This window comes from Eschrichtius robustus, chromosome 17 (assembly GCF_028021215.1).
Source record: "Eschrichtius robustus isolate mEscRob2 chromosome 17, mEscRob2.pri, whole genome shotgun sequence".
NCBI classification, from domain to species: domain Eukaryota; kingdom Metazoa; phylum Chordata; class Mammalia; order Artiodactyla; family Eschrichtiidae; genus Eschrichtius; species Eschrichtius robustus.
Window position 1 is genome coordinate 53,207,597 of NC_090840.1, and position 25,906 is coordinate 53,233,502.

The following is a 25,906-nucleotide window of genomic DNA, read 5'->3' on the forward strand; positions in this document are numbered from 1 at the left end:
GGCTCGTGGAGTCGGGAAAAACTAGGAGCAAGATGAAGGTGAAGATGCTGAGCCGGAACCCGGACAGCTATGTCCGCGAAACCAAACTGGACTTACAGAGAGGTGAGACAAGTTAGTCGGGAGTCCGCCAGGCTTGGATCTGGCCTCGGCTTCCACCGAATAAAGCTGGAGGGGAGCCTGGTGTTCCACTCTCGTTCTTTTCCTGTTCCCTCTCGCCAGGGCATAAAGCCGTTCTGGTACTGGGTAGCAGAACCCTTGTCTTCAAGTCCTTTTTCTAATAACTTTCTCTAGTGGTAAGAGGGAAAGTTAGTTATATGGGGAAATGATTCCACCTCCCCCTTAACAGCTGCTGCCCCCTGATTGTTCTCAGGTTCCTGTTGAAAAGTGGAACTTGAGTGAGCCAAACTCGTGGACTGAAGGATTTAACAATTGAGCAGACTTCTTTAAACCTTTCCCGTTGCTCTAACTTTTGGCTAATTTACTACTTAAAATTACGTCCTTCTGGATGTGGGAAGAGATAAAGGTGAAACGTAAAGCCATCAGTTCTCTCTTAAAAACTTGTGGAGAAGTTTGATGTGGGAATGGCTAAAGTGAAATTAATGAGCTTTATTTTTCTGTTACTGGGTGTCTTGTTCCCCCGTTAACATGCTGACTGCTTATGAATTATAACTCGTGATACCTAAATGACAAGGGACCATCCATGTATGAACAGACTATTCTAAGCGAAGAGAATAACAGGTGCAATGCCTTAAGGCAGGAATAAACTTAAGGTATAAGAAAAGGGCCATGTCTTCGGAGTTTGAGTAAGGGGTAAGCCGTAGAAGGTGAGGCTGGAACAATATTTCACTATCATTGAGTCGTGGAGATTTAATTATGAGCAATGCTAAGTAAATATATGGTCTCTGCTCACAAAATGTTTACAGGTTAAATAACAAAACGGTAATGCTTCTAAAATGCAAATTAGGTTGTGTCATTTGGACTTGACATCATCCCTACTCCTTGAACTTGGTCCCATCTTCCTCTTCAGTTTCACCAGTGATTACTTTTCCCACAACTAGCTTACATTTACTCTTGCCAGTCTGAGTGCATTTCAGTTATTCTCTGTGAGGCATTCTGTGTCACAAGCCCTTACCCAGTTTCTCTCCTAGCTCTGGGAAGCTTTCTCTGAACAATAGTCTTTCCAAACTTACCCCCTGCACATTTCCCCCCATCCTGTACACACTTAAGCACTCTCCTTCTATGCGTCTGTCACATATTTTTATACTAATATCAGAGCTTTTATTACATTGCCTCGTTATTATTGTGACTATCAGTCTTTCCCATCAGACTGAGCTTGCAGAGAGTGGTACAATCGTATTTGGTTCTATATCCTGTATTTAGACAGCACCTGGTACCTAGTAGTTGCATTATTAATGTCTGAATGAAGGAATGAGTGAATGACTGGCTGGTCACAGAATCTTGAAGTTAGGAAGTTATTAGTTACCTGATCTTGTTATTAAGGGTCTTATTTCTTATAATATCTTCCTATTTCTTTATAGTTTCTGAATGGAAGTGTTAATAGATAACAAAATGGGAAGATTGAAGTATTGGAGCTCTGTGAAACATAAAATAAGGAAGACACTTCCATGATTTTCTGGTAATTTCGGCAAGGTTTTGGACAGAGGGTCTTCAACTTTTGTATTCTCCACAGTGCTAGGCACAGTGTCCCTGATAAAGGTTTTTTGAGTAACAAATTGAATGGTTAGCTTAGGAAGACCACAGGAAATATTAAATGTGAATTATTTTATTAAGAGGAATCATTCTTATTTCAGTTCCAAGAAACTATGATCCTACCTTACATCCTTTTGAGGTCCCACGAGAATATGTAAGAGCTTTAAATGCCACCAAACTGGAACGGGTTTTTGCGAAACCGTTCCTTGCTTCCCTGGATGGTCACCGAGACGGAGTCAGTTGCTTGGCAAAACATCCGAAGAGTCTGGCTACTGTCCTTTCTGGGGCATGTGATGGAGAGGCAAGTGTCACTCTAAACGTTGATATTTTAAACTAAAAATAGTTTTATTACAAATGTTCTTCCTTTAGTTGTGCGTTACTGTGGGTTTTAACTGGTTTGATTTTATTTTTCTGTGTTCTGTTTTCTTTTAATTCTCAAGAGTAAATTCTATTTGAATTGGCAATTTCAGTAGTTTCTTATCGAAACCTAAGATATTTAAAATGTAGTAACTTAAGGCTATTTGACAGTAAGTAATAAGGCATGTTTACAGTACAGATATTTAACTGAGTTTTTTTTCACAGAGGATGTTATTAACAATTCAACACTTAATTTCCCCACTCTGGCAAAGAAAGAAAACTTTGAAACACTTTAAACTAGAATCAACAGAGTATTTAACAGATTCAGTTTTCTGCTTGTTGATATTCTTATCCATAGACATTGCATTATTTTAATCTAGAGGATTTTGTTTTTAGCTGTCTGGTAGAGTGGTTTACAGCCTTTTCAGTGTTGAATTTATTTTTCTTGGAATGTACTCCTGTGCCTGAACGTTTTTTATTTATAATTCACTGAAATTTCCTAGTATGCTTTTTCATAGGTTAGAATTTGGAACTTAACTAAACGAAAATGTATTCATATGATACAAGCACATGAAGGTTTTGTACGAGGAATATGTACTCGCTTTTGTGGGACTTCCTTTTTTACTGTAAGTATGATGCAGTTAAATCATTAACTCTTTTCAACATGTTTAAGACTGATGTAATTGAATATTTTCTGAGTTCATTTACATGGTCCAAGGCCCTTTCAGAGTTTCACAATGCAAAATAACTTATTAAAACTTGGAAAAGTCCTGGTTTTCTTTATGTGATCCAGCCTTTTCCATACTTTTTAATCTTTTTATACATAATTACTTAACATATTACTGAACTAATATTCTATAGGACACTCAGAAGTGAGATTAAAACAAGATGAGTAGGGGCTTCCCTGGTGGCGCAGTGGTTAAGAATCCGCCTGCCAATGCAGGGGACACGGGTTTGATCCCTGGTCTGGGAAGATCCCACATGCCGCGGAGCAGCTAAACCTGTGTGCCACAACTACTGAGCCTGCGCTCTGGAGCCCATGCTCCGCCACAAGAGAAGCCACCGCAATGAGAAGCCCGTGCACCAAGAGTAGCCCCCTCCCGCCACACCTAGAGAAAGCCTGTGCACAGCAACGAGGACCCAAGGCAGCCAAAAAAAAAAGCAAGCCACTTTAAAAAAAGAAAACAAAACAAGATGAGTAATTTGTACTCCTTTGTCTGTTAGTAATACTTCATTGAAGGATTTTTGTGTGAGTATGATAAAATATACATAACATAAAATTTACCATTCTAACCATTTTTAAGTGTACATTTCAGTGGCATTAAGTACATTCATATCATTGTACACCATCACCACTATCACCTTCCCAGACTGAAACTCTGTACCCATTAAACACTAACTCCACATCTCCCACCCCTACCTCCCACCCCCGAGCTCCTGGTAATTACTGTTGTACTTTGTGTCTCTGTGTGTCCCTGTGTGTCTCATTTATTTCACTTAGTATAAAGTCCTTAAGGCTCATCCATGTTGTAGCATGTATCAGAATTTCTTTCCTTTTTAAGGCTGAATAATATTCCATTATATGTATATAACACATTTTGTTTATCCGTTCATCCATCAATGGACGTTTGGGTTATTTCCAACTTTTGGCTTTTGTGAATAATGCTATCATGTACAAATACCTGTTCAAGTTCATTGAAAGCTTTTTAATAGGGGAATGACAGAATCTAAGCTGAGCTTTGAGATTTTGACAGCAGTAAGTGATCAGTTTGGAGGCTGTTTTAATAGTCTGCATAAGCAATAATAGTCAATCCTGGGGAGTGAAAACAGTTGAAAGTAGTTGTTAGGTTTAGAAACATTTTTATTTTGGGGATTAGAAACAGTTTTATGGAGGTATAATTGACATATAGTACTGTGTAAGTTTAAGGTGTACAGCAATGATGATGTGACTTACATGCATCATGAAATGATTATCACAGTAAGTTTAGGGAACCTCCATCATCTCATATAGATACAAAATTAAAGAAATAGAAAAAAGATTTTTTTTCTTGTGGTGAGAACTCTTAGGATTTAGTCTCAACAACTTTCATATATAACCTACAGCCATGTTAATTATATTTATCATGTTGTACATTACATCTCTAATATTTATCTTATAAATAAGTTTGTACCTTTCACTGCCTTCATCCAGTTCCCCCTTCCACCTATGGTAACCACAAATCTCATCTCTTTTTCTATAAGTTTGTTTTTTTGTTTTTGAAGTATAATTGACCTACAACACTATGTTAGTTCTTGGTGTACAACATAGTGATTCAATATTTCTATGCATTTCAAAATGATCACCACGATAAGTCTAGTTATGATGTCACCATATATAGATACCCATAGTTATTGACTATATACACTGTACACTTATTTTGCAACTGGAAGTTCATACCTCTTAATCTCTCTCACCTATTTCTCTCATTCCCCCACCCCTCTCCCCTCTGGCATCCACCTTTTTGTTCTCTATATTGATAATTCTGTTTCTATTTTGTTATGTTTGTTCATTTGTTTTTTAGATTTCACATATAAGTGAAATCATACAGTGTTTATCTTTGTCTGACTTATTTCACTTAGCATTATACCCTCTAGGTCCATCGATGTTCTTGCAAATAGCAAGATTTCATTCTTTTTTTATGGCTGAGTTATATTCCATTGTATATATATAACACATTTTCTTTATCCATTCATCTGTTGATGGGCACTTAGGTTGCTTCCCTGTCTTGGCTATTGTTAATAATGCTGCATTGAGCATAGGGGTGCTTATATCTTTTCTAATTAGTGTTTTTGTTATCTTCCAATAAATACCTAGGAGTTGAATTGCTGGGTCATACGGTAGTTCTATTTTTAATTTTTTGAGGAATCTCCATGCTGTTTTCCATAGTGGCTGCACCAATTTCCATCCCCACTAACAGTGCACAAAGCTTTCCTTTTCTCTGCATCCTCACCAACACTTGTTATTTGTTGGCTTTGATAATAACCATTCTGACAGGTGTAAGGTGATATCTGATTGTGGTTTTGATTTGCATTTGCCTGATAGTTAGTAATGTTGAGCATCTTTTCCTGTGCCTAATTTACCATCTGTTTGTCTTCTTTGAAAAAATGTCTATACAGAGCCTCTGCCCATTTTTTATTTGAGTTGTTTTTTTGATACTGAGTTGTATGAGTTCTTTGTATACTTTGGATATTAACCCGTTATTGGCTATATCGTTTGCAAATATCGTCTGCCTTTTCATTTTGTTGATAGTTTTCTTTGCTGTGCAAAAGTTTTTTAAGTTTGATGGAGTCCTATTTGTTTCCCTTGCCTGAGGAAACATTTCCAAACAAATTTAGTAAAATTGATGTTTACCTAATATCTTGAACATATCTGCCACATACCAAAGTCTAAATTACCATAGTTTGTTGCCTTGCTTTCATTTGGGCTAAGGCGCCAGCAGTTCTACCCACCATTTCTTTCACCATCTGTGCAACTGTCAGCTTAGTGAAAAGACAAGCAATGCCTTTACTAACATGAAAATAATCTCAACCTCCTGGACCCCTGAAAAATTCTCAGGGTCCTTCAGAAGTCTACACTTCACAGTTTGACAGCCTCTGACTTAATAGTTTCTGGAGTTTTGTGTCATGCAAAGAAGGACTTTACCCATGCCAAGATTTAAAAATGCCTTCTCTCTAGTATTTTTTATGGGTTTTGTTGCATTTTTTACATTTAAAATTACCTGGAATTTTATTTTTATATAAGATGTCAGATTGGTTCATACTTCTTAAATGACCGATCTGATCTCACAATACCATTTTATTGTAATTCATTTTTCTCCCTAATTTGAAAAGTCATCTTTATTACAATAATGCAGTTTTTGCCATGTTTATGACCTAACTTTGTTTCTACCCTACTCTTCTTTTGCTCTGCTCATGCTGTTTTAAATTTTATGTACTTCATGTGTTTGTCACAAATCTTTACTATAACAAGGTGGGACATAAATGCATCAATAATAAATACAGTACTGGAAGAATATGGTATGTGTTATTTTTTAAACTGAGAGGTTTATAATTTGACGTATGTGTTGGCAAGTTTACAGTTTATAACTTGTTCATTGTCATCATCATCATAAATATTTCTAGGTTGGTGATGACAAAACTGTGAAGCAGTGGAAAATGGATGGACCAGGCTATGGAGAAGAGGAGGAACCATTGCATACAATATTAGGAAAGGTACAAAAATAAATTGACCCATACTTGGGCTATTAGAATTCTTCTCTTTTACCTACAGTTATTTCATAATTTTAATTTCAAAAGAGATATAAATAAGAAATCAGAGACTTTAGGCTGCAATAATTGGCCTGTTCTAAGCAACATTTAATGCAATGAATGTCCTTTGCAGTTCAAGAATTTGAACAGTTCTTCGGTGTTCATTACAGTAGGGTTCAGTTTCTGTTTTTAGCTAGAGGATGCAGTGAAACATTTCCTATAGCAAGAACATGGGAGGAAATCTGTAAGGTCAGAAAAAAATGCTTCAGCTTCTGATTTATATCATCATGGATCTTTCACAAAGCTCAGAATTTCTTACTTGAAAGAATTCTTTAGGAAATGAATAAATGTAATAGCGTGGTTTTTGTATAAATCTTACTTACATTTCTTAACATTCTGCAAATCAGATGATATAGTTTAGTTATAGCTTAATAATTCAGATAATTTGACCTACCCATGTTTTTTAATGCTTACGTTTTGATACTAAGTGAAATTCTGAAATTAGAATTAATCTTTAAATATCGCATCTTTAAAATCTCTTTGTCATTTCAGTATTATATTTAGTATATATTTAGGTTCTGCTTTTCAGGTTTCAAGAAGTTCTAAATGTTCTTTCTTTAAATGAGGGGTCCAGCCCATGATCAGGGCCTTCCTGTGTTCTAATGGTCGATCTAAGTGTTCTTGAAGGGACATGGAGGTGGGATATTAGTATGAAATGGAAATAATTTGCAGATGGTAAAAAATTAGTAATTCGTATAACAAAATTGGTTTCATTCTTGTAAAATGTCTTTTCTCTAGGAGTTCCAAAGACTTTTGAAACATTTAGTGTTACCCCTTCTCTGTGGTATTGGAGGTTAATTCTTATTATGGAAAAGTTTGTAGGACTTGCCTTCATGAATAGAAAATAATTCTAAATCTGCAGATGCTGATAAGAGTTCTTAAAAGCTTAAAGTATTGGCTAAATAGTTGCCTTTAATTTGCTTTGCAAACATTTTTTGCCATACAGTACAAAGGTAGACTTTTAAGCTGCTCCTGAATAGATGAGTCGCATATTTTTAAGTAAATAATACCAAATTTATGAGATTTTATTGCTTTTAACAGTTTTAGCATCCATGCTCACCAATTTTATTTCTTCCCATAAATTTTAATTAGTTGTCTGTATCTGTGTTTCTGTCCTGGGAATCAGTACTTCATATGTTTAATGTGGAATTAAGTTTTTTAGAAATTACCTTTGTGTTTCATTAGTTGGTTCCAAGATCCTTCAATACCCAATGATGATTTAAAAATTACTTCAGTGATACGTATTCAAACTTAATTAAATACATCCCATGTTAACTTTTTTCTTTATTCCCAGAATGTGTGATAAGAAACATCACTTCTTATGGTAGAGTTTTCTCCTTTCAGTGAGGGCTTCACAGAAACTTCTTTGTGAACAGGGATTTTCTTAAACAAATGAGAGTGTAGAGAAATATATTTAAAATATTCTGTAGATTTGAAGTACTAATGAAAAGACTCATCTGTAACAACATCTTTGCTTTAAAAGACAGTATATACAGGAATTGATCATCACTGGAAAGAAGCTGTTTTTGCCACATGTGGACAGCAAGTGGACATTTGGGATGAACAAAGAAGCAGTCCTATATGTTCAATGACTTGGGGATTTGACAGTATAAGCAGTGTTAAATTTAACCCAATTGAGGTAATGTTCCTTTTTGAAATATGTTCTGCTTGTTGTTTTCTTATTATCTAGTAATTTCAGCTCTGTTCAGGAAACTTTTGAATGTATGATACAAGAATTTTCTGAATTTTCATGGTGTTCCAGCATTCGGTCCATTTTCCAGATTATATCTGAGTTCTGATACCTTTGGTTAGGTCTCGACATGTTTGCCTGCAGTTACAGTCCCAGATACTAGTGTTCAGCACTGTTAAGAGGTGGGTGTGTGCATGTGCTCGTGGGGGTAGAATCCAAGCACGTACTGTCCTGTGAAACTCTAGTTTTATTTGTGCCTTCAACACTCGATGTTCCACAGATTAACATCTTTGTACCTTTAGGAAAATGTTAATTTTTCTTAACTCTCTTGGAGGTCAGAAGAAGGAGTGTTGAGCATTGTTTTCTTTAATTATTTGTACGTGGCAGGGGCACCAGTGCTTCAAAATAATATGCATGGTTATTTTTGTACTACATGACAATTAGTTATATTTTTCTTTGCTCAAAAGTCTGAACTGTGATTCCTAATTTCTTCCAGGTCTAAGGGAAGAGTTAGAGATTAGCCTACTTTTTTTTATATAAATTTATTTATTTTATTTTTGGCTGCATTGGGTCTTTGTCGCTGCGTGCGGGCTTTCTCCTTTGTCGCTGCGTGCGGGCTTTCTCTAGTTGCGGCGAGCGGGGGCTACTCTTCGTTGCGGTGTGCGGGCTTCTCATTGTGGTGGCTTCTCTTGTTGCGGAGCACGGGCTCTAGGCGCACGGGCTTCAGTAGTTGTGGCTCGCGGGTTCTAGAACGCAGACTCAGTAGCTGTGGCACACGGGCTTAGTTGCTCCGTGGCATGTGGGATCTTCCCGGACCAGGGCTCAAACCCTTGTCCCCTGCATTGGCAGGCAGATTAACCACTGCGCCACCAGGGAAGTTCCTACTTATTGTTTATTCAGGTCCAAATTTGGGAAAGGAGGCTTCCCTGAAGGCTAAGCTATCCCCTGGACTCCAGACTTCCCTGAGCTTTTCCTGAATACATAACAATTGATGAACTCATTTTCCAGAAGACTCAGTAGAGATGGCTTTTCCTGCAGAAAGAAAAGGAAATCACTGCATGTGTGAGCTGATTTTAGAAATTATCAGGAGATTATCTTGTTAGATGGTATCAGAGAAAATCCTGATCTGCAAGTTTTACACTCTTAGAGACCCTAACTGATAAAAGGAGGAAAAAGGTTAAGTCAGAGTAGCAGCGTATTAAGACTGAGGTGCTGCAGTGTGATGTGAACTTGGCTTTGAGGTGCTGCTGAGAAGTCTGTCAGAGGATGCCCTCCTGCCTCCAGCACACATCTGCATATACACTTCTGGGAGAGGGTCTAGAGCAGGGGTTGCCAAGCTATGGTCTGTGAGCCCACTGCCTGTTTTTGTTAAAAAAAAAAAAAAAGTGTAACTGTAACACAGCAGTGCCGTGCCCTTTTGCTCATTTATTGTTTGTAACAGCATTTGCACTACAAAGTAGAGTAAGCACTGCAGAAACCATATGGCCCACAAAGCCTAAAATACTTCCTTTCTGGCCCTTTACAGAAAATGTTTGCTGCTCGCTGGTACAGGGTATCTGTCCCTACTATATCTTCCTCACTCCATCCTCTATCTACCTTCCCTGTGTTCCCCTTGGTTGTAGAAGTGAGATATGGCATGAAGGGGCAAGCCAGCTTTGCAGAGCCAGCCCAAGGTGACACTAGGCAGAAGCAGGTTACAAACACAAGCAACTTGTGGGAACATTTTATGTCTTACTTGCGGTGGACCTAGGCTGGAACTGTATTTCCTGCCAGGATGCCTTTGCATTGACCTTATACAAGTCACAATTTTTCTCTGTATTTGTTTATTTTTAAAATGAGATTAATTATATCTTCCACTGTACTTCATAGGTTTGTTGTAAGCGTAAAATGTGATAATATATGTGAATATTTTTAAAAGGTGCTACCCAAATTTAAGATGGTGGTGTTACTGCTATTTAAAAAAAAAATAAACAGGAGGAACAGACAGATACTGATTCCTAGTTCTCTAAAGGGTAAACGAGATCTTTTGTTTCTCTATTTTGGTGAACACCTGTGTCAGAAGAGCTGATGGCCAATTCTAAAATCATAATTAATTAATAGTGATGACCTAGCAACCATGTTTTTCAAATTTTCCTGTATAAAAACTCTATTTGTTCAGCTGTGGGTGAATGCGTGTTTTATTAACCTACAAACTGACTTAGTGGTAAAAGCAAATGGTGTGCATGTCTCTTACCCTGTATTAAACTTAATGGAAAGGGCATGTTGCTTTGAACAAATGGAGTGTATTTGTCTCCTAATCATTAATAATTAATTTTCTGTTAAAATATTGAAGCCTAGAATTCTCATAAAGCCAAAAGTTTATGCTGAGCAGCGCTACATTTTACAGTATGAAAGTCAGCTTTGCGTCTAGGTAGAATTTTTTGCTTTGTTCAAGTTAAAGTCTTTACTTTTAGAAACAGAACCTGGTCAGGCTTTGGAGTGACATAATGAGAAACTAAGAAAGGTTGAGAGGAGTCACTAACTAGGGGAAAGGCTCAGAGAAGAAGTGGTTTAAGAAGGAGGGTTTTGGAAAAAACTGAGAAGAGATCGTGATGGTAGCATTGGCTTTATGAGTTTTATTTGAACTATATACACCCATGTAGTAGGAGCTAGCAGGCCATACAGCTGCTTAGTAAATAACTCTTCTAGTTCCTCTTAGCGCTTGCAGTAGGAATAATAGAGGCAGAAGCCAAGAGTTGTATCAGGAACCATGGGTGAGGAGGAATGGTACTACAGAGGGTGGGATTTGGGACTCCACTGGTAGGTAGACGGCTTATTTTCACTTAATGCCAAGGATTATGTAAGCACTTAGCACATTTATAACTGACTTACAAATAAATATTTTAAACATCTTGGAACAGTTGGACAAAGGACATGCCTAGTTTATACAGAGAGTTAATAAACAGGAAATGTTTAACTGCTAATAAAGCAATAATTTATATAGTAGGCCCTCCATATCTGCGGGTTCTGTGTCTGTGGTTACAGAGGGCAAGGGACTCGTGCATCTGTGGATTTTGGTATCCGTGGGCGGTCCTGAAACCAGTCCCCCACAGATGCCAAAGGATGACAGTATATAGGAAATATTGCCATACAGATATTATTTTTAAATGGCACTACCTATTGCTGCCCAGCTGCAGTAAAATTAATATATTTCCACATTGTAATGTATATTGGTACAACTCTTTGGAAAACAATTACTCCTAAATATCAAAAGCCATAAAATTGTTCATATTTTTGATTGAGTAGCGCCACTACTAAAATCTTACCCTTAGAAAAAGAAGAGCTAAATGTATGCAAATGTTTTTTGAAGTGTTATTTATAATACTGAAGAACAGGAAACAAGTCTAAGTTGAAGAATGGATAAATAAAATATGTTGTTTTAAAATAGAATGCAGTATTATTATCTGTACAGTATCATCACAGGCATCTAAAGTGGGGATTTAACAGTGAAAATACTTGGCTTAGGTTGCTGAGATTATGAGTGATTCATTGTACCCTCTGAAAGTGGAGTTTAATGTTATAACTTTGTATCTTAAACATAAACATTGAGGGTAATTAAATCATTTGTTCACTGAATGGACATGGTTTGCTGCCAAGCCTAGCTTTTAACTGATGATTGTTATACTTATTTTTAGACATTTCTCTTGGGAAGTTGTGCTTCTGACAGGAATATAGTACTATATGATATGAGGCAAGCTACTCCTCTGAAAAAGGTGAGTTTCAATTTGTCTTCTGCTTTATACAGTTGTTAATGCATCCCCCTGTAAGTGGAGTGACTGAAAATATGGAGCAAATGTTTTTTCAGAATTAAAAAAAACTCTTTAATAGAGGTGTCCTTAGAACCCAAAATGATCATAATGGTATTCTCTCAATTTCCTGTTGCTTGTTAGAGACCCTTAAATTTCCATGAGGTACTGTATCCTAGTCTTTGTGTCTTCCATAATGCCAGCAGATTTTAGGCATCTAGTTTGTACTTACTGAATTGGAAGTTGTTAAAAAAGTATTGCATCCCGTTACGTCAGGCCCTGTGATTATCATATGACACACATGGTATTTTATTCCAGAAGGTTTTATAACTAATTCACATAACTACCTTTATTTGTTTAGTTACATGCCAAGGGGTTTGACGTTTTATTTAGACAAGCTCTATCCTGTTCAAGGTGTCAGATTTCCCAACAGTTCTAAAGCAGTCATTCCAGGACTTAGATATCAAAGTTAATACAACCTTAAGCTGTTTCTAGAGAGGGAGAGAAATATTGTTGGTAAAGAGGGGAGTGCCATTATAAGTAAAAAGATATAAAGTTGATTTCAGGTGCTAGAACTGAGAGAGTGCAAGAAGAGCTAGACCTTGTTCATGTGCCACGAGTCTGATGTCATAGTCCACACGTAACAGAAATGCTTTTAATATTTTTGTTGTTCCTAACAGGTAATAAATTCAGAAATATTAGGAGTAGAGTATATTCTTTGAAGTTTGAACTAGATAAATAGGATAATCTTTCCAAAGTATAGTACCACTCCAATCATTTCACTCATTCATGTGATATGGAGGGAAGATCCTGCATGAACTTTGGTGTTAGACTTTAAGCAGGTAACTTAACCTGTGTTTCTCCTGTGAAATGGTGGTATTAATAGCTACCTTGCAGCCCAATGGTAAGAATAAAACAAGATACTTAAGCATTTAGCAGAATGCTAACATGAAGTACTAGTTTAATAATAGTAATTTCTACCTCCTTCACCCCTCCATTCTCAGTTGTTAATAATAGTGCTTCATTACTTTTAGGTTGAAGAAAAGAACTGTAGCTCTCAAGGGCCTCCAAAATCTGGTCCCAAATTGTATTCCATTTATTTATTTGGTTTAGTCAGTAAGGGTTTGTTACATGTATGTCACGTTGATGGATGCAGACATGCTATTTTCTATTATTTCTCTGTTCTACCTACTAGACTATCAATGTTTCTTCTATCTTTTCTCTCCTTAATGTAGCTGTTCTCATTCAGGGGTTGTACCACCCCACCAAGTATATTTTTGGAAGTGTGGGAGGGACATTTAAGAGACTGTTACTCGCATTATTGGGCCAGCTCCCGAGAGGCTAAATATCCTCCGGTAGACAGTCACACACAACAAAAGATTATCCTGCCCAAAATGTTCCTGTTGAGAAACACTATAATATTACTGGACCTTCACAGATCAGCTCAAATCATGCTTATCTTTTGAAACCTTTCTTCTCCACTTTAACCCTAAGCTCACCATTAATTTTGCCCCTGATTTGATACTTGATTATTTGCTGCTTCACTGTTTATATTTTAACTCTTCTTATGTGTATCTCATTTTCCTGACTAAACTATAAGCTTTTTGAGGTCAAAGGACCATTTATTAAGCATTTTTATATTTTTCAGTATTTAGCACTCTGCCTTTGTGTTCAGGAAACAATTAATTGATTTTCTTTTCCTATTGCATTGAGCCAAGTACTGTGCACATAATAGGTGTTTACTAAAGTACTTGCTTAAATCAATGAGAAAAGAAGGAAAGGAAATGAAGTAGGAATTTATCCATTTTAGAGGGACTTAATTTCATAGTAATGGGTTAGTGTATGCTTCTTTTCTTAGGTCATATTAGATATGAGAACAAATACAATTTGCTGGAACCCTATGGAAGCTTTCATTTTTACTGCAGCAAATGAAGATTACAAGTAAGTTTCCCTCTTTAAAACTTACTTAATTTCTATCAGAAATAACTCAGTTGTATATCTTACTAATGAAATATGTTTTCCTAGGTAGTATTCCTTCATATATTCTAGAAAATTGCTGTTTGTTTTGCTAGAAAAAAAATATTTCCCAAATTAGAGAAGTGCTTCTTAAAAAGTATTCTCAGTTTTCAAAATGATACAGACCACCGACGATAAACTGTGATCTGTGGACCAAATCCTGTCTGCTGCCTGTTTCTGTAAAGTTTTATTGGAGTATAGCCACATTTATTTCTGTATGGAATATGGCTGCTTTTGTGCTATAATGCCTGAGTTGAGTAGTTGCAACAGAGACCATATGACCCACAAAACCAAAAATGTTTATTATTTGGCCCTTTACAGAAAAAATTAGCTGATCCCTGACATAGACCATATAAATAATGGCTGAATCATACATGTTTTAAGAAACTAAAAATATCTGCCTACAAAGTGTGTAGTTCTTCAGGTAGTTGATACTCATATGGTCATGTTATCAGCTACCACTATTACTTCAGTAAGACAAAAGGAAAAATAAAGTTTCAGCCTTTACCTTAATATTTGCAGATATATTATTCTGTGACTTCATGTAAAGGTGACATAGAAGCCTTATGTTCTTGACCTAGATGGAATTTTATGGTTTCTTATATACTGCTTTAAAAGTTGTTGAAGCATTTGTCATCAGCTAACTTATTTTATCTTTGCAGTATCCCTGTAAGGTGGATAGGACATGTATGTTATTCCCTTTTTACAGATGAGGCTATTGATGTAGGGAGTTTAATCTCCTGATGAGGAAAGAGTGTCTTATTCATCTTTTTTTATCCAGGCATTTATTGTAGTGCTATGCATATGATGGATTCTTAAAACATGTTTTTTGGGGAAGGTGGAAGTTTGTCATTAGATTGAACTTTAGATCGTCTGTATTTAAGTTCTTTGTTCTTTCTACTACTCTTATTTATGAAAGCATAAATTAGCTCAGAAATAGGACTTATTACATGATGTTTTAGTGGTACCAACTAAAAACATCTCTTATGACTTTCCTGTACTAAAAAGAAGCTCAGTTGGACTCTCATTAACTAGCAATACCAAACCACATTAATTGAAGCCCTTTTAGCCTTTTTCTCATGTAGAAATTAAAACAGAATTTACTAAAACAAAATTTTCTAAAACAAAACAAACCTGGTTGAGAACCACTGCCTTAGATAGGGACTGTAAAGCAGTTGTCAACTCAGAAATTTAACCTCAAAGATCAGTATGACCTTGGCTGACAATCCTGTGGTATGTTTGAAGATTATGAAAGAGAACAATGACTTGTCTCTTGATGAGAATTTCATGGTATTTGGAAATTTGTATCATTAGCATCAATGACTTTTCATAATAATCACATTTAAAAATATTCTTTTTGAAGTGTTAGGTCTTTTTTTTTTTTTGATTTTTGTTTTGAAATAATTTTAGGCTTACTGAAAAGTTACACAAATAGTACCTGTCAGCTAATTTCCCCAAATGTTAATGCCTTACATCCCCACAGTTCAATTAGCAAAACCAAGAAATTAACATTGGTATACTACTATAAACTACAGACTTTATCCCATCACCAGTCTTCCCACTAATGTTCTTTTACTGTTCTAGGATCCAGTCCAGGATTCCAGTCCATTTGATTGCCATGTCTCCTTAGCCTGCTCACTCTGTGACTTTCTCAGTCTTCCCTTTTCTTTCATGACCTTAGTACTTTTGAGAAGGACTTTCTTGTCAATTATATTGTAGACTGCCCTTAATTTGGGCTTAACTGGTGTTTTCTCATTATTTCATTGAGATTATGCATCTTTGGCAAGAATACCACAAAATTGATATGCCCTTCTTGGTGCATCAAATCAGGGGTACATTATGTCAGTGTATCTTATTATATTACTGGTGATGTTAACGTTGATCACTTATTAACGTACTGTCTGCCAGTTTTCTCCACTATAAAGTTACTATTTTTTCCTTTTGTAATTAATGCATGTCTTTGGGGAGATACTTTGAAATTATGTGGATATCTTGTTTCTCCTCAAACTTAATCTTTGCATCTGGAAGTATTTTGATGTTGGGAGCTTGGTCACAGTAATGCTATATTACTACTGTCCATCATCCATGTTGGCTCATTTGAAGCACTGTTTTTTTAGCTGTTGATTAAGAATTTTTAAACCTCGAAAATCATGAAGTCATTGTTTTTGCCAATTGTGCGCAAAGTATAGTTTTCTAATTTTAGTATACCCTTTGAAAAGTTGTGCTCACTCTTATATATCACTGATGGAGTATAAATTAGTGCAACTTCGTTGGAAATGATTTGTCAACTCAAAAGACTTAAAAATGCTCATGTCTTTTCTACTTGTAGGAATCTATTCAGATCTAATTGAATCTGTCCCATTCAATTAAAACTTAAATATCAAAAATTAAAATTTCATTTAAGAATTATTTATAGTAAAATGTTGGAAACTTTATTAATAAATAGATTTATTTAAACAAATAATTATTTTAACTCATATTTACATATGAAAACATTAAAAATATTCTCAGATTATTTAATGGATAAATGTTCATAATATGCTACATGAAATATCAGGATATAGAGCTTTATACAGTATTATCTTAATTTTATTAAAAGGTACATTATTAAATAGTATGGTGAAAAGATTAGAAATAATTACACTGTGCTAACTGACTTTCTCTGGGTGGTGGAATTCAAGGTAAGTTTTGTACTCTTCGTACTCTTTTGAAGTTTGCACATTTTCTACAATGAGATTTATGTTTATAAGGTTGAAAGTGTGTAAGTGTAATCTTAAGGAATAATAAAAACTGTTGATATTTTTCCCTATCCCTTACCTGCTGTGTAAAGAATTGAGCTATTTATTTACATGTGCATTATTTAGCCAGCAGTCTTATTTTCACTAGTGTCTCTTAGTACTACATATGCTTTTTTTAATAGAAATTTGTATCAAATAATTAAAAATTCTTTTACAGCTTATATACTTTTGATATGCGTGCACTGGACACTCCTGTAATGGTACATATGGATCACGTATCTGCGGTGCTTGATGTGGATTACTCTCCCACTGGGAAAGACTTTGTGTCTGCTAGTTTTGATAAATCTATTCGAATCTTTCCTGTGGACAAAAGTAGAAGCAGGTATGTTACTACCGATAAACATTTGTTTTTGTTTGATTTTTTTCCTTGTCTTGATCATTTATCTTTTTTGAAAGGTTATTTGCTTGTGTGTATATGATGGAGCTCACACCCAGGTGTTGTGACTTGGGGTACCAACTTCCACTGCATCATCTATGGGTAAAACATCAGCCTACTGGGCAGTTTCTTCATTGAACAGGATATTATCTTTATATAATTTGTTTATATGAAATCTTAGTGTTTGCCTTAGAGCAAAACCTTTTATTTTAGAATTATTTTTAAGTGTTTTATAGTAATTTTTTTAAATAAAGACTTTATTTTTTTAGAGGAGTTTTAGGCTTACAACAAAATTGAGAGGAAGGTAGAGAGATTTTTCATATATTCCCAGCCCCTACACATGCAGAGCCTATCCCATTATCAGCATTCCTTATGGGGTGGTACTTTTGTTACCTCACCAGAATGTAAGATGAGCCTACATCATAATCACCCCAAATCCATAGTTTACCTAGGGTTCACTCTTGGTATTATATATTTTATGGGTTTGAATAAATGTATAATGACATATGTCCATCATGATACTATCATAGTATTTTCACTGCCCTAAAATATAGTAAACTTAAAAATTTTTTTAATTTGATAACAAAGAACTTAGATAAGGTTTTCCCTAATACAGTTTAAGAGCAGTTAATAACAATAATACCTTACATTTGTTATTTCTTACTTATTTAAATTCAGCTCCTACACACTGAGGCAAAAATAAAAAAGAGAAAAATAACAGTTTAAATTGTCAGGACCATTTTTCCTCCATCCCACTCTAGTAGGTATACGCCCTGGAATGATCAGGAGGTGGGAGATCTGAATGCTCAGCTGTCGTGTGCTCTGTTTGTGTGTCATTGTATAAGCACATTGAATGTAATTCTAGTGTTTAAGAGGTGTGTTGTTTTGTACAGCTTGGCCCTCTACTACATATTATAAGTTACTGAATGTAGTATATATTTATACATCCATATTATTATTATGTCATATGTTATTGTATTGAGGTAGTTTACAGTAAACTGTGGCATTTTAAGGTTTTCAAGGATAATTTTGACTGAATTTGATCTTTTGCTTTATAGGCCAACTTTAAAACTTAACTCCTATGTAGGATACAGCCCCTTGTATAGTGTGCTATGATTTACAGAGCACTTTCATGCATATTCAAAGCAAATCCAAGCAAACTAGAAGAAATTTTCCCATAAAAAATGATAGTTAAAGGATTATGGTGGTGTTGCTCACACTTGAAGATATCACCACCTCCATTTTAACACAGCAGTAATAGTAACATTAAAATGTAAAAAGAAAATATAAATATTCTCTCTAAGATAATATATATATACATGTATATGTGTATATATATATATACACACACACACACACACACACACACACAATACATGCATGCATATACATATATACTTGCTTGGGTGACCTAGTCTTGCTTTAGTGTAGGAGAAGATGGACGTGGTGAAAGACAAAGGGGAATGATTGGAAGTCATAGAAAAGGAAAGGAGACAAGCAGAATCAGGAAAAAGAAAGAACAGAGAACCTGTATACTGAGGGTGGGAGGTGATGATCTGTTCTAGAGGACAACAGTGTGGAGCTGGTGAAGCAGTTTCCCCAGCTACATAAAGATTGATTAGCAGAGAATTTTTCTGGGTCCCTTCCTTCACTTAAAAAAAAGTAAACCTAGAGAACATTCAGTTTGGTGTTGTAACTATAACAGCGTATAGAAATCTCACAATTTTAGTGCAATGATGAGAATTTTGATCGTTACTTTTAATGATAACTAGCCTAGCTTCTACAGTGCTGAAGGTGTCTGAACTTTCTGAAAAAATGATGTTCATTTTCAAAGACATATCCTCCTTTTTACGGCTGAGTAATATTCCATTGTGTATATATGCCACATCTTCTTTATCCATTCATCTGTCGATGGACACTTAGGTTGCTTCCATGTCCTGGCTATTGTAAATAGTGCTGCAATGAACATTGTGGTACATGACTCTTTTTGAATTATGGTTTTCTCAGGGTATATGCCCAGTAAAACTAACACACCATTGTAAAGCAATTATACTCCAATAAAGATGTTTAAAAAAAAAAAGACATATCCTCCTGACTCACCGTCTTTCTGTTCCAGCAGGGCCAGGATTAGAGTACATCTTAGCGAGCTGCCTATGGTTCAGAATTCAAGGAGTTACCCATTCTGAGGGTCATGCAAGTGCCAGCCCTGCATCTGCACCACCCTGAAAGAGATGCTTCCTTAAAGTTTATACTGTAGGCACCGCATTTGCCTCACCCTAGTCCCAGCCCTGTGTTCACACAGAGCCGCTTCTTTAGAGTCACACAGCTCTTTTTTTGGTCATAGCCAATCTGCTTGTCTAACTCTTTGGTATTTTTACTTGTGATAGTTGCATCTTTCTCCCCTCTAATTTGAGGAAACCATATTAATTCCTAAACCTTTTTGTATAATCATGAATTGCTAGCAAATAATAGTCAGCATCGTCATGTGTATGATTAAAAAAGTGCTTGAATTTGAATCAGAAGCATACTGAGTGGGTGTTCTGGTGACTTTGATCTTCATTCCATCATCTCTGCTGTGGAACTCCTCCTGGGGTTGGTTCCTATATGGCTGTTACAACTAACTTGATATTCTCCAAACTGTTGGAGAAAATGATGAATGAATCATGAAATGAATGGTTTGTTGGGAATTGTTCAGTCAGACCCAAGGCAAGGCTGAGAGTTTCCATTCTTCTCACCTCTCTGGAAAATATTAAGAATCAAGACAGTGTGGCCCTCCATCATTTCTTGGCACCAGGACCTCCAAAGGTAGTAAGTAGGACAATACTTTTCTAACATGACGCATAAGCAGACATGAAGAACAAAGGAAGAGTATGAGAAATGGGAATGTTTAGGCACCTATGATCCCAAGAGCCCTGCAGCTGAATTGTTCTGCAGCCAGTGTGGGCAGTTAAATGCCAGTCTAGTTAAAAGCTCAAATTATTCCAAAACTGTATGAAGTAAGGAGTTCTTATACCCCGTTTCCAGGGAATTGTCTCCTGATGTCATTTGGAGATTTTGTAATCACAATATAATATGTGTTACTTCCTGTTGGGTTTAGTTATAAATGATATTCCCTCTGACCTTCGTCTGCTTAACAGCTGCTTCTGGTTTGTTTCTGTGGTCTGCTCTAGTTTCCTATCATTACAAACATCAAATAACACAGGCAGTGCTTTGAATGATATGTATTTTTAAAATATTTTCCTTTGAAAGATCTTAAAGTAGTTAAAGTGTATTTTAAAAGTAAATTTTGAGTAGGTTTTCAAAAAGTACAGGTAAATGAATATTTGAAGGTAAGCTTCTGTTGGGATTTCATTCAGTATTTACTTAGCAAACAAGTAAATTCAGTTGCATTCACACGGAACAATTCATTTATCTTGACTACGTATATAAAGAATTTAAGTTTTTAAATGTATTTATCCCCAAATAGTATAACTTATAATGAACTTTATGTATCTATTTTAAGTACAAGCATAAACATATCTAGAAGTTAAGAACCCTGTGTAGTTTACCATTAAGGAGGATTCTAAGTTGGTTAAGTGACTAACCATTGGATTTGTCTGGTCTAATACATGAACTGATCTAATACATGAATAGGTTATTTTTAATGCTTACCAAAGCCTAATCGAATTTCCTAATATTTAAATTCAATACATTGCTTTGGGAAAAAAAGACATCTTAAATAGGTAGAGGTTATAAGAATTGAGTCTTGTAAAAGCAGAGCATTGAGAGAAGAAGAAAAAGCAGTCTGTCTCATCTACTTTTCCTTTTAATAGGATGTTCTTTCTAACCATCCTCTCTTTTAGAAATAAATTTCTTATGGTCTAGCTACATGTTCATTCAAGAGCTCAAAATGTATCTGTTAGAAACAGTGTAATAGACTAGTTTTGTGAGTGTACTTCAGAGATGTTTTTATAGATATGAAATCTATTTGATTTCATCATCACATACGGGTTTTCTTTTACTGTGCAGAATTTGCTGAGCGAGTTTCCTTTCTCTAAAGTAGTCTGGGGCTTCCCTGGTGGCGCAGTGGTTGGGAGTCTGGCTGCTAGTGCGGGGTACACGGGTTCGGGCCCTGGTCTGGGAAGATCCCGCATGCCGCGGAGCGGCTGGGCCCGTGGGCCACAGCTACTGAGCCTGCGCGTCTGGAGCCTGTGCCCCGCAACGGGAGGGGCCGCGATAGTGAAAGGCCCGCGCACCGCGATGAAGAGCGGTCCCCGCACCGCGATGAAGAGTGGCCCCCACTTGCCGTAACTAGAGAAAGCCCTCGCACGAACCGAAGACCCAACACAGCCAAAAATAAATAAATAAATAAATAAAAGTAGCTATAAAGTAGTCTGTATTTTGAATCACTTAATCCAGATATGGAAACTTTACTTCTCTAGAACTCTCATCCTTTTATTTTTTCTGACCTTGTCTTTTACTTGCTTTTTAATGCTCTGCTTAACACTTACTAATACAGTATCTTCTGTGAATTCACTTAGTATGTTTCACAGCCTTCCAAATAGGTATGATATTTGACATCTCCATTTATTAAATGATCCTTACCTCAACTCATCACTTCTGTAGCCCTCCATTTCTTTTCACATATGTAAATCATCAGCTCTCACTTCAATTAATTGAGCTTTTTAAACAATTTGACCAAAACAGAAATCAGACATTAGGATCAACATATCAGGATGTGCTCTTAGAGTGCCATTGCATTTATTTTTCAGTGAAATGAAACCCAAAAAAAGTGTGGTGGTTGACCTTATTGTTACAAAATTACTCCAGCTTCAACATCTTTTATTTGTGTTATATGCCCTCAGTTATTTTGTGATCTTTTCTGGACATCTAGTTTTGCTTAGTTTGTTTATACTTATTTTTCTTATTGGATTATAAAATCTCTGAGGGCAGGAATTTTTAATTCCTGAACACTTAGAATAGAATCTTGTTAGATTGGTCCCATAAAAGTACATTTAAATGAACTTTAATTTCTCTTTTATACTCTTTTAGGACTCAAAAATGTTATCCTGATACTTGATAGGCAGTGGTTAAAGAAAATCTGTACCAAAATCCTAAGAGTTTTAACTTAATTCCTCTTCTATAGGGAAGTCTATCACACAAAGAGAATGCAACATGTTATCTGTGTAAAATGGACTTCTGACAGCAAGTACATTATGTGTGGATCTGATGAAATGAATATTCGTCTATGGAAAGCTAATGCTTCTGAAAAGTTGGGTGTGGTAAGAGACCCCATTTTCTTTCATTGTCATAAAGCTAGTTTCTAGATTTATTGACTATCATTATAAAGAATTTATTTGAAATGCGTTAGTTGTGATAAAAAAGGCTAGCAACAAAACAGGGTTGTATTGAGGTTTACTTTTTTCATGTCAAAGGCACCTTCAGAGGCCTTTGTTTTTTGTTTGTTTGTTTGTTTGTTTTTGTTGTTGGCCACGCCGCGTGGCTTCTGGGGTCTTAGTTCCCTGACCAGGGATTGAACCTGGGCCCTTGGTAGTGAAAGCGCTGAGTCCTAACCACTGGACCGCCAGGGAATTCCCCCAGAGGCTTTTGTTAATTAAAATGTTTGATCATATTTGAGCCTTCTTGTTTTTTTGTATTCTCCTTGAGGTGGGGAGAGAAGATGTAGGGACTAGAGGCTTAGAACTTAGAACGCCCATTTCTTCTGTTAAAGGAATAGTAATCAGGTAAGTCAAAGGCTGCAAGTCTCTGTGAGGTATTTCAATATCAAGGATACAGTGAAACACTTAAAAAAAATACACAGCTTCAGACTTTTAAAAAAGACTCAGTGAAAATATAACAAATATTACCATTGGCTAGCTACCTCTGGGTTGTGAGTTATGGTTGATTTTTGTTTGTTCTTAATGTTTTTCTGAATGTCTCATGTTTTCATACAGGGTATTCGTAACTGAAATATTAAGTTTAAGAAGGAAAGGTTAAGTGTGGGTTATTTTCTACTTAGCTCTGGAAGGAAAATCAAGATATGATAAGTAGTAATTAAAGATAGTTTTATTTTAGGTTTAATGATTACTAAGTACTACACTATGCCTAGGTTTCAGTTCATCATTAAATGTTCCTCTAAATCATATCATCCTTAACAGTTGTTAGACGAAGGCTAGTTATTATGGCATCAGACGCTTTCTTTTCTGTTTCAGAAGATATTTTTACAGAAAAAAAATTTTTTTGAGTGATTCATTTAAGTGCTTTTACTATGCCTAGAGTGGTCCACAGAGCCCAGCTCCCTTGGCACTGCTCTTTTTCACTTGGTGGCATCCATCTACATTGTAGCCATGCTGCCTAAAAGGAGATTCAGTGCTCGCAAACCTGGTATCACTAACATAACCTTGTAAAGGGTATAGTTACATTAGCAATTTTGGTCGCACGTCATGAAAGTTTAGTTTTTTGGGGAAACATTGCTCCTAACTTTGTTGTACTGAAGCAAAACAAACACACCATTCATTAAAATATCAAAATGCATTTTTTCAGCTTACGTCACGAGAAAAAGCAGCCACAGATTATAACCAGAGGTTAAAGGAGAAATTCCAACATCATCCTCACATAAAACGTATTTCTCGTCACCGACATCTACCAAAATCTATCTACAGCCAGATTCAGGAACAGCGCGTCATGAAAGAAGCTCGTCGACGAAAGTATGTTTTGGAGCATTTGACTCTCTCTCAGTACCCTTTTCTAACTCCCCGCCTCGCGTCTCACCAAAAACAAACAAAAAAACGTGCCTTTCAAGGGAATAGTTTATGTGCTGTTGTGCATCAGAGGTGTTTTTTTGTTTTTAATTGGTGTATAATTGATTTACAATGTTGTGTTAGTTCCAGGTGTACAGCAAAGTGAATCTGTTATACATATATATATATCCACTCTTTTTTAGCTTCTTTTTCCATGTAGGCCATTACAGAGTATTGAGTAGAGTTCCCTGTGCTATACAGTAGGTCCTTATTAGTTATTTGTTTTATATAGTAGTGTGTATGTGTCAATCCCAATCTTCCAATTTATCCCTACCCCCCATACCCCCCTGGTAACCATAAGTTTATTTTTTACATCTGTAACTCTATTTCTGATTTGTAGAAGTTCATTTGTTGCCTTTTTTTAGATTCCACATATAAGCGATATCATATTTGTCTTTCTCTGACTTAAACTTCACTCAGTATGAGAATCTCTAGGTCCATCCATTTTGCTGCAAATGCCATTATTTTGTTCTTTTATGGCTGAGCAATATTCCGTTGTATATGTGTACCACATCTTTATCCATTCCTCTGTCGATGGACATTTAGGTTGTTTCCGTGTCCTGGCTATTGTAAATAGTGCTGCAGTGAACATTGGGGTGCGTGTATCTTTTCGAATTATGGTTTTCTCTGGATATATGCCCAGGAGTGGGATTGCTCTATTTCAGTTTTTTAAAGGAACCTCCATATTGTTCTCCATAGTGGATATACCAGTTTGCATTCCCACCAACAGTGTAGGAGGGTTTCCTTTTCTCCACACCCTCTCCAGCATGCATTGTTTGTAGATTTTTTTGATGATGGCCATTCTGACCGTGTGAGGAGGTATCTCACTGTAGTTTTGATTTACATTTCTCTAATAATTAGTGATGTTGAACATCTTTTCATGTGCTTTTTAACCATTTGTATGTCCTCTTTGGAGAAATGTCTAGTTAGATCTTCCTCCCATTTTTTGATTGGGTTGTCAGAGGTGTTTTTGAATAGTTCTCTGGGCCTTTTTCCTTTTCCTGATAAAGGGGGGAAGCAATGGTCATCTCACATGGTGAGAATTTTCATTACCTATCTTTGAGCATATGTTTAAAGGGCAAACAATGTCAGTGACTTATATCAAAATGAGAAAATGCTTCTGCTCATGCTAAAAAACTATTATAAATGGAGAATGTTTGTAAAAAATAATTTCTAATGTAGCTGGAATTAAGAGGTATTGTGTATTTTCCAGCTTAAATACTGCCAAGAACATTTGTTAAATAAAAATTTGTCTAATATGCTTCATCATAGCATTTGGAATCTAACATTTTGGCTCTAAAGCATAGCGTTCCACCATCACCACCATTTCCCCTGTGGAATATTCTTCTCCTTGCAGTCTTTGAATTCATGTGAAGTGTTACAGAAATTCTAAGACAGAGTTCTTTTTTCTTTTAATTAGACTATTCAAATGATTATTTTGTTGTCTTTGGGTAGATGTTGGGGTTGAGTCACTTTTAAATATTTTAACAACTGCAGCAGGTATTTAAAGTTAGTAAAGGACACTGATAGGTAATAAGAGAAGAAGCTAATAAATAAGTTAACAAAACTTGATTTCTAGCTGCTTTTTACATAATCTCATTGTGAAAACTTTTTTTTTTTAATAGATGGTTTTCCAATGAAAGAAAATGCCTTGTGATTTTTCTGAGGAAGTTTTCTTTGGTTAAGATGATTTCTCGTAAACTTGCTTATATTTTGTGTATTTTGTTTTATTTCTAGGGAACTGAATCGTATCAAACATAGCAAGCCTGGATCTGTGCAGAGGGTGTCAGAGAAGAAGAAACGCGTAGTGGCAGTTGTGAAATAATATTTGGTATTCCTACCAATACTGATGTCTAAGTATTTGTTATGTTTTGATTTGTGAACTCTACAAATAAAAGTACTGGCTCTAGTATAACAACGAATGTTTTAGTTGTATGTGTAGAGCTTAATCGTTGCACATTTTTGCTATCCTAAAAAATTATTTTTAAATGTGACCTGGTCGATAAGACTATCCAACATTTTATTCCTGATCTTCTTTCTTACTGCAT

General features: G+C 35.9%; 1 protein-coding gene across 1 annotated transcript; it reads left to right on the forward strand.

The window, feature by feature from the left end:
* DCAF13 (DDB1 and CUL4 associated factor 13) lies at nucleotides 1-25,906 on the forward strand. Its single transcript, XM_068526245.1, has 11 exons — nucleotides 1-102; nucleotides 1,812-2,011; nucleotides 2,586-2,693; nucleotides 6,229-6,318; nucleotides 7,898-8,053; nucleotides 11,779-11,856; nucleotides 13,748-13,830; nucleotides 16,861-17,025; nucleotides 22,205-22,340; nucleotides 23,602-23,765; nucleotides 25,596-25,906. Exons 1-11 carry the CDS (start codon nucleotides 33-35, stop codon nucleotides 25,681-25,683), a joined length of 1,338 nt encoding a protein of 445 aa, XP_068382346.1. The 5' UTR covers nucleotides 1-32; the 3' UTR covers nucleotides 25,684-25,906.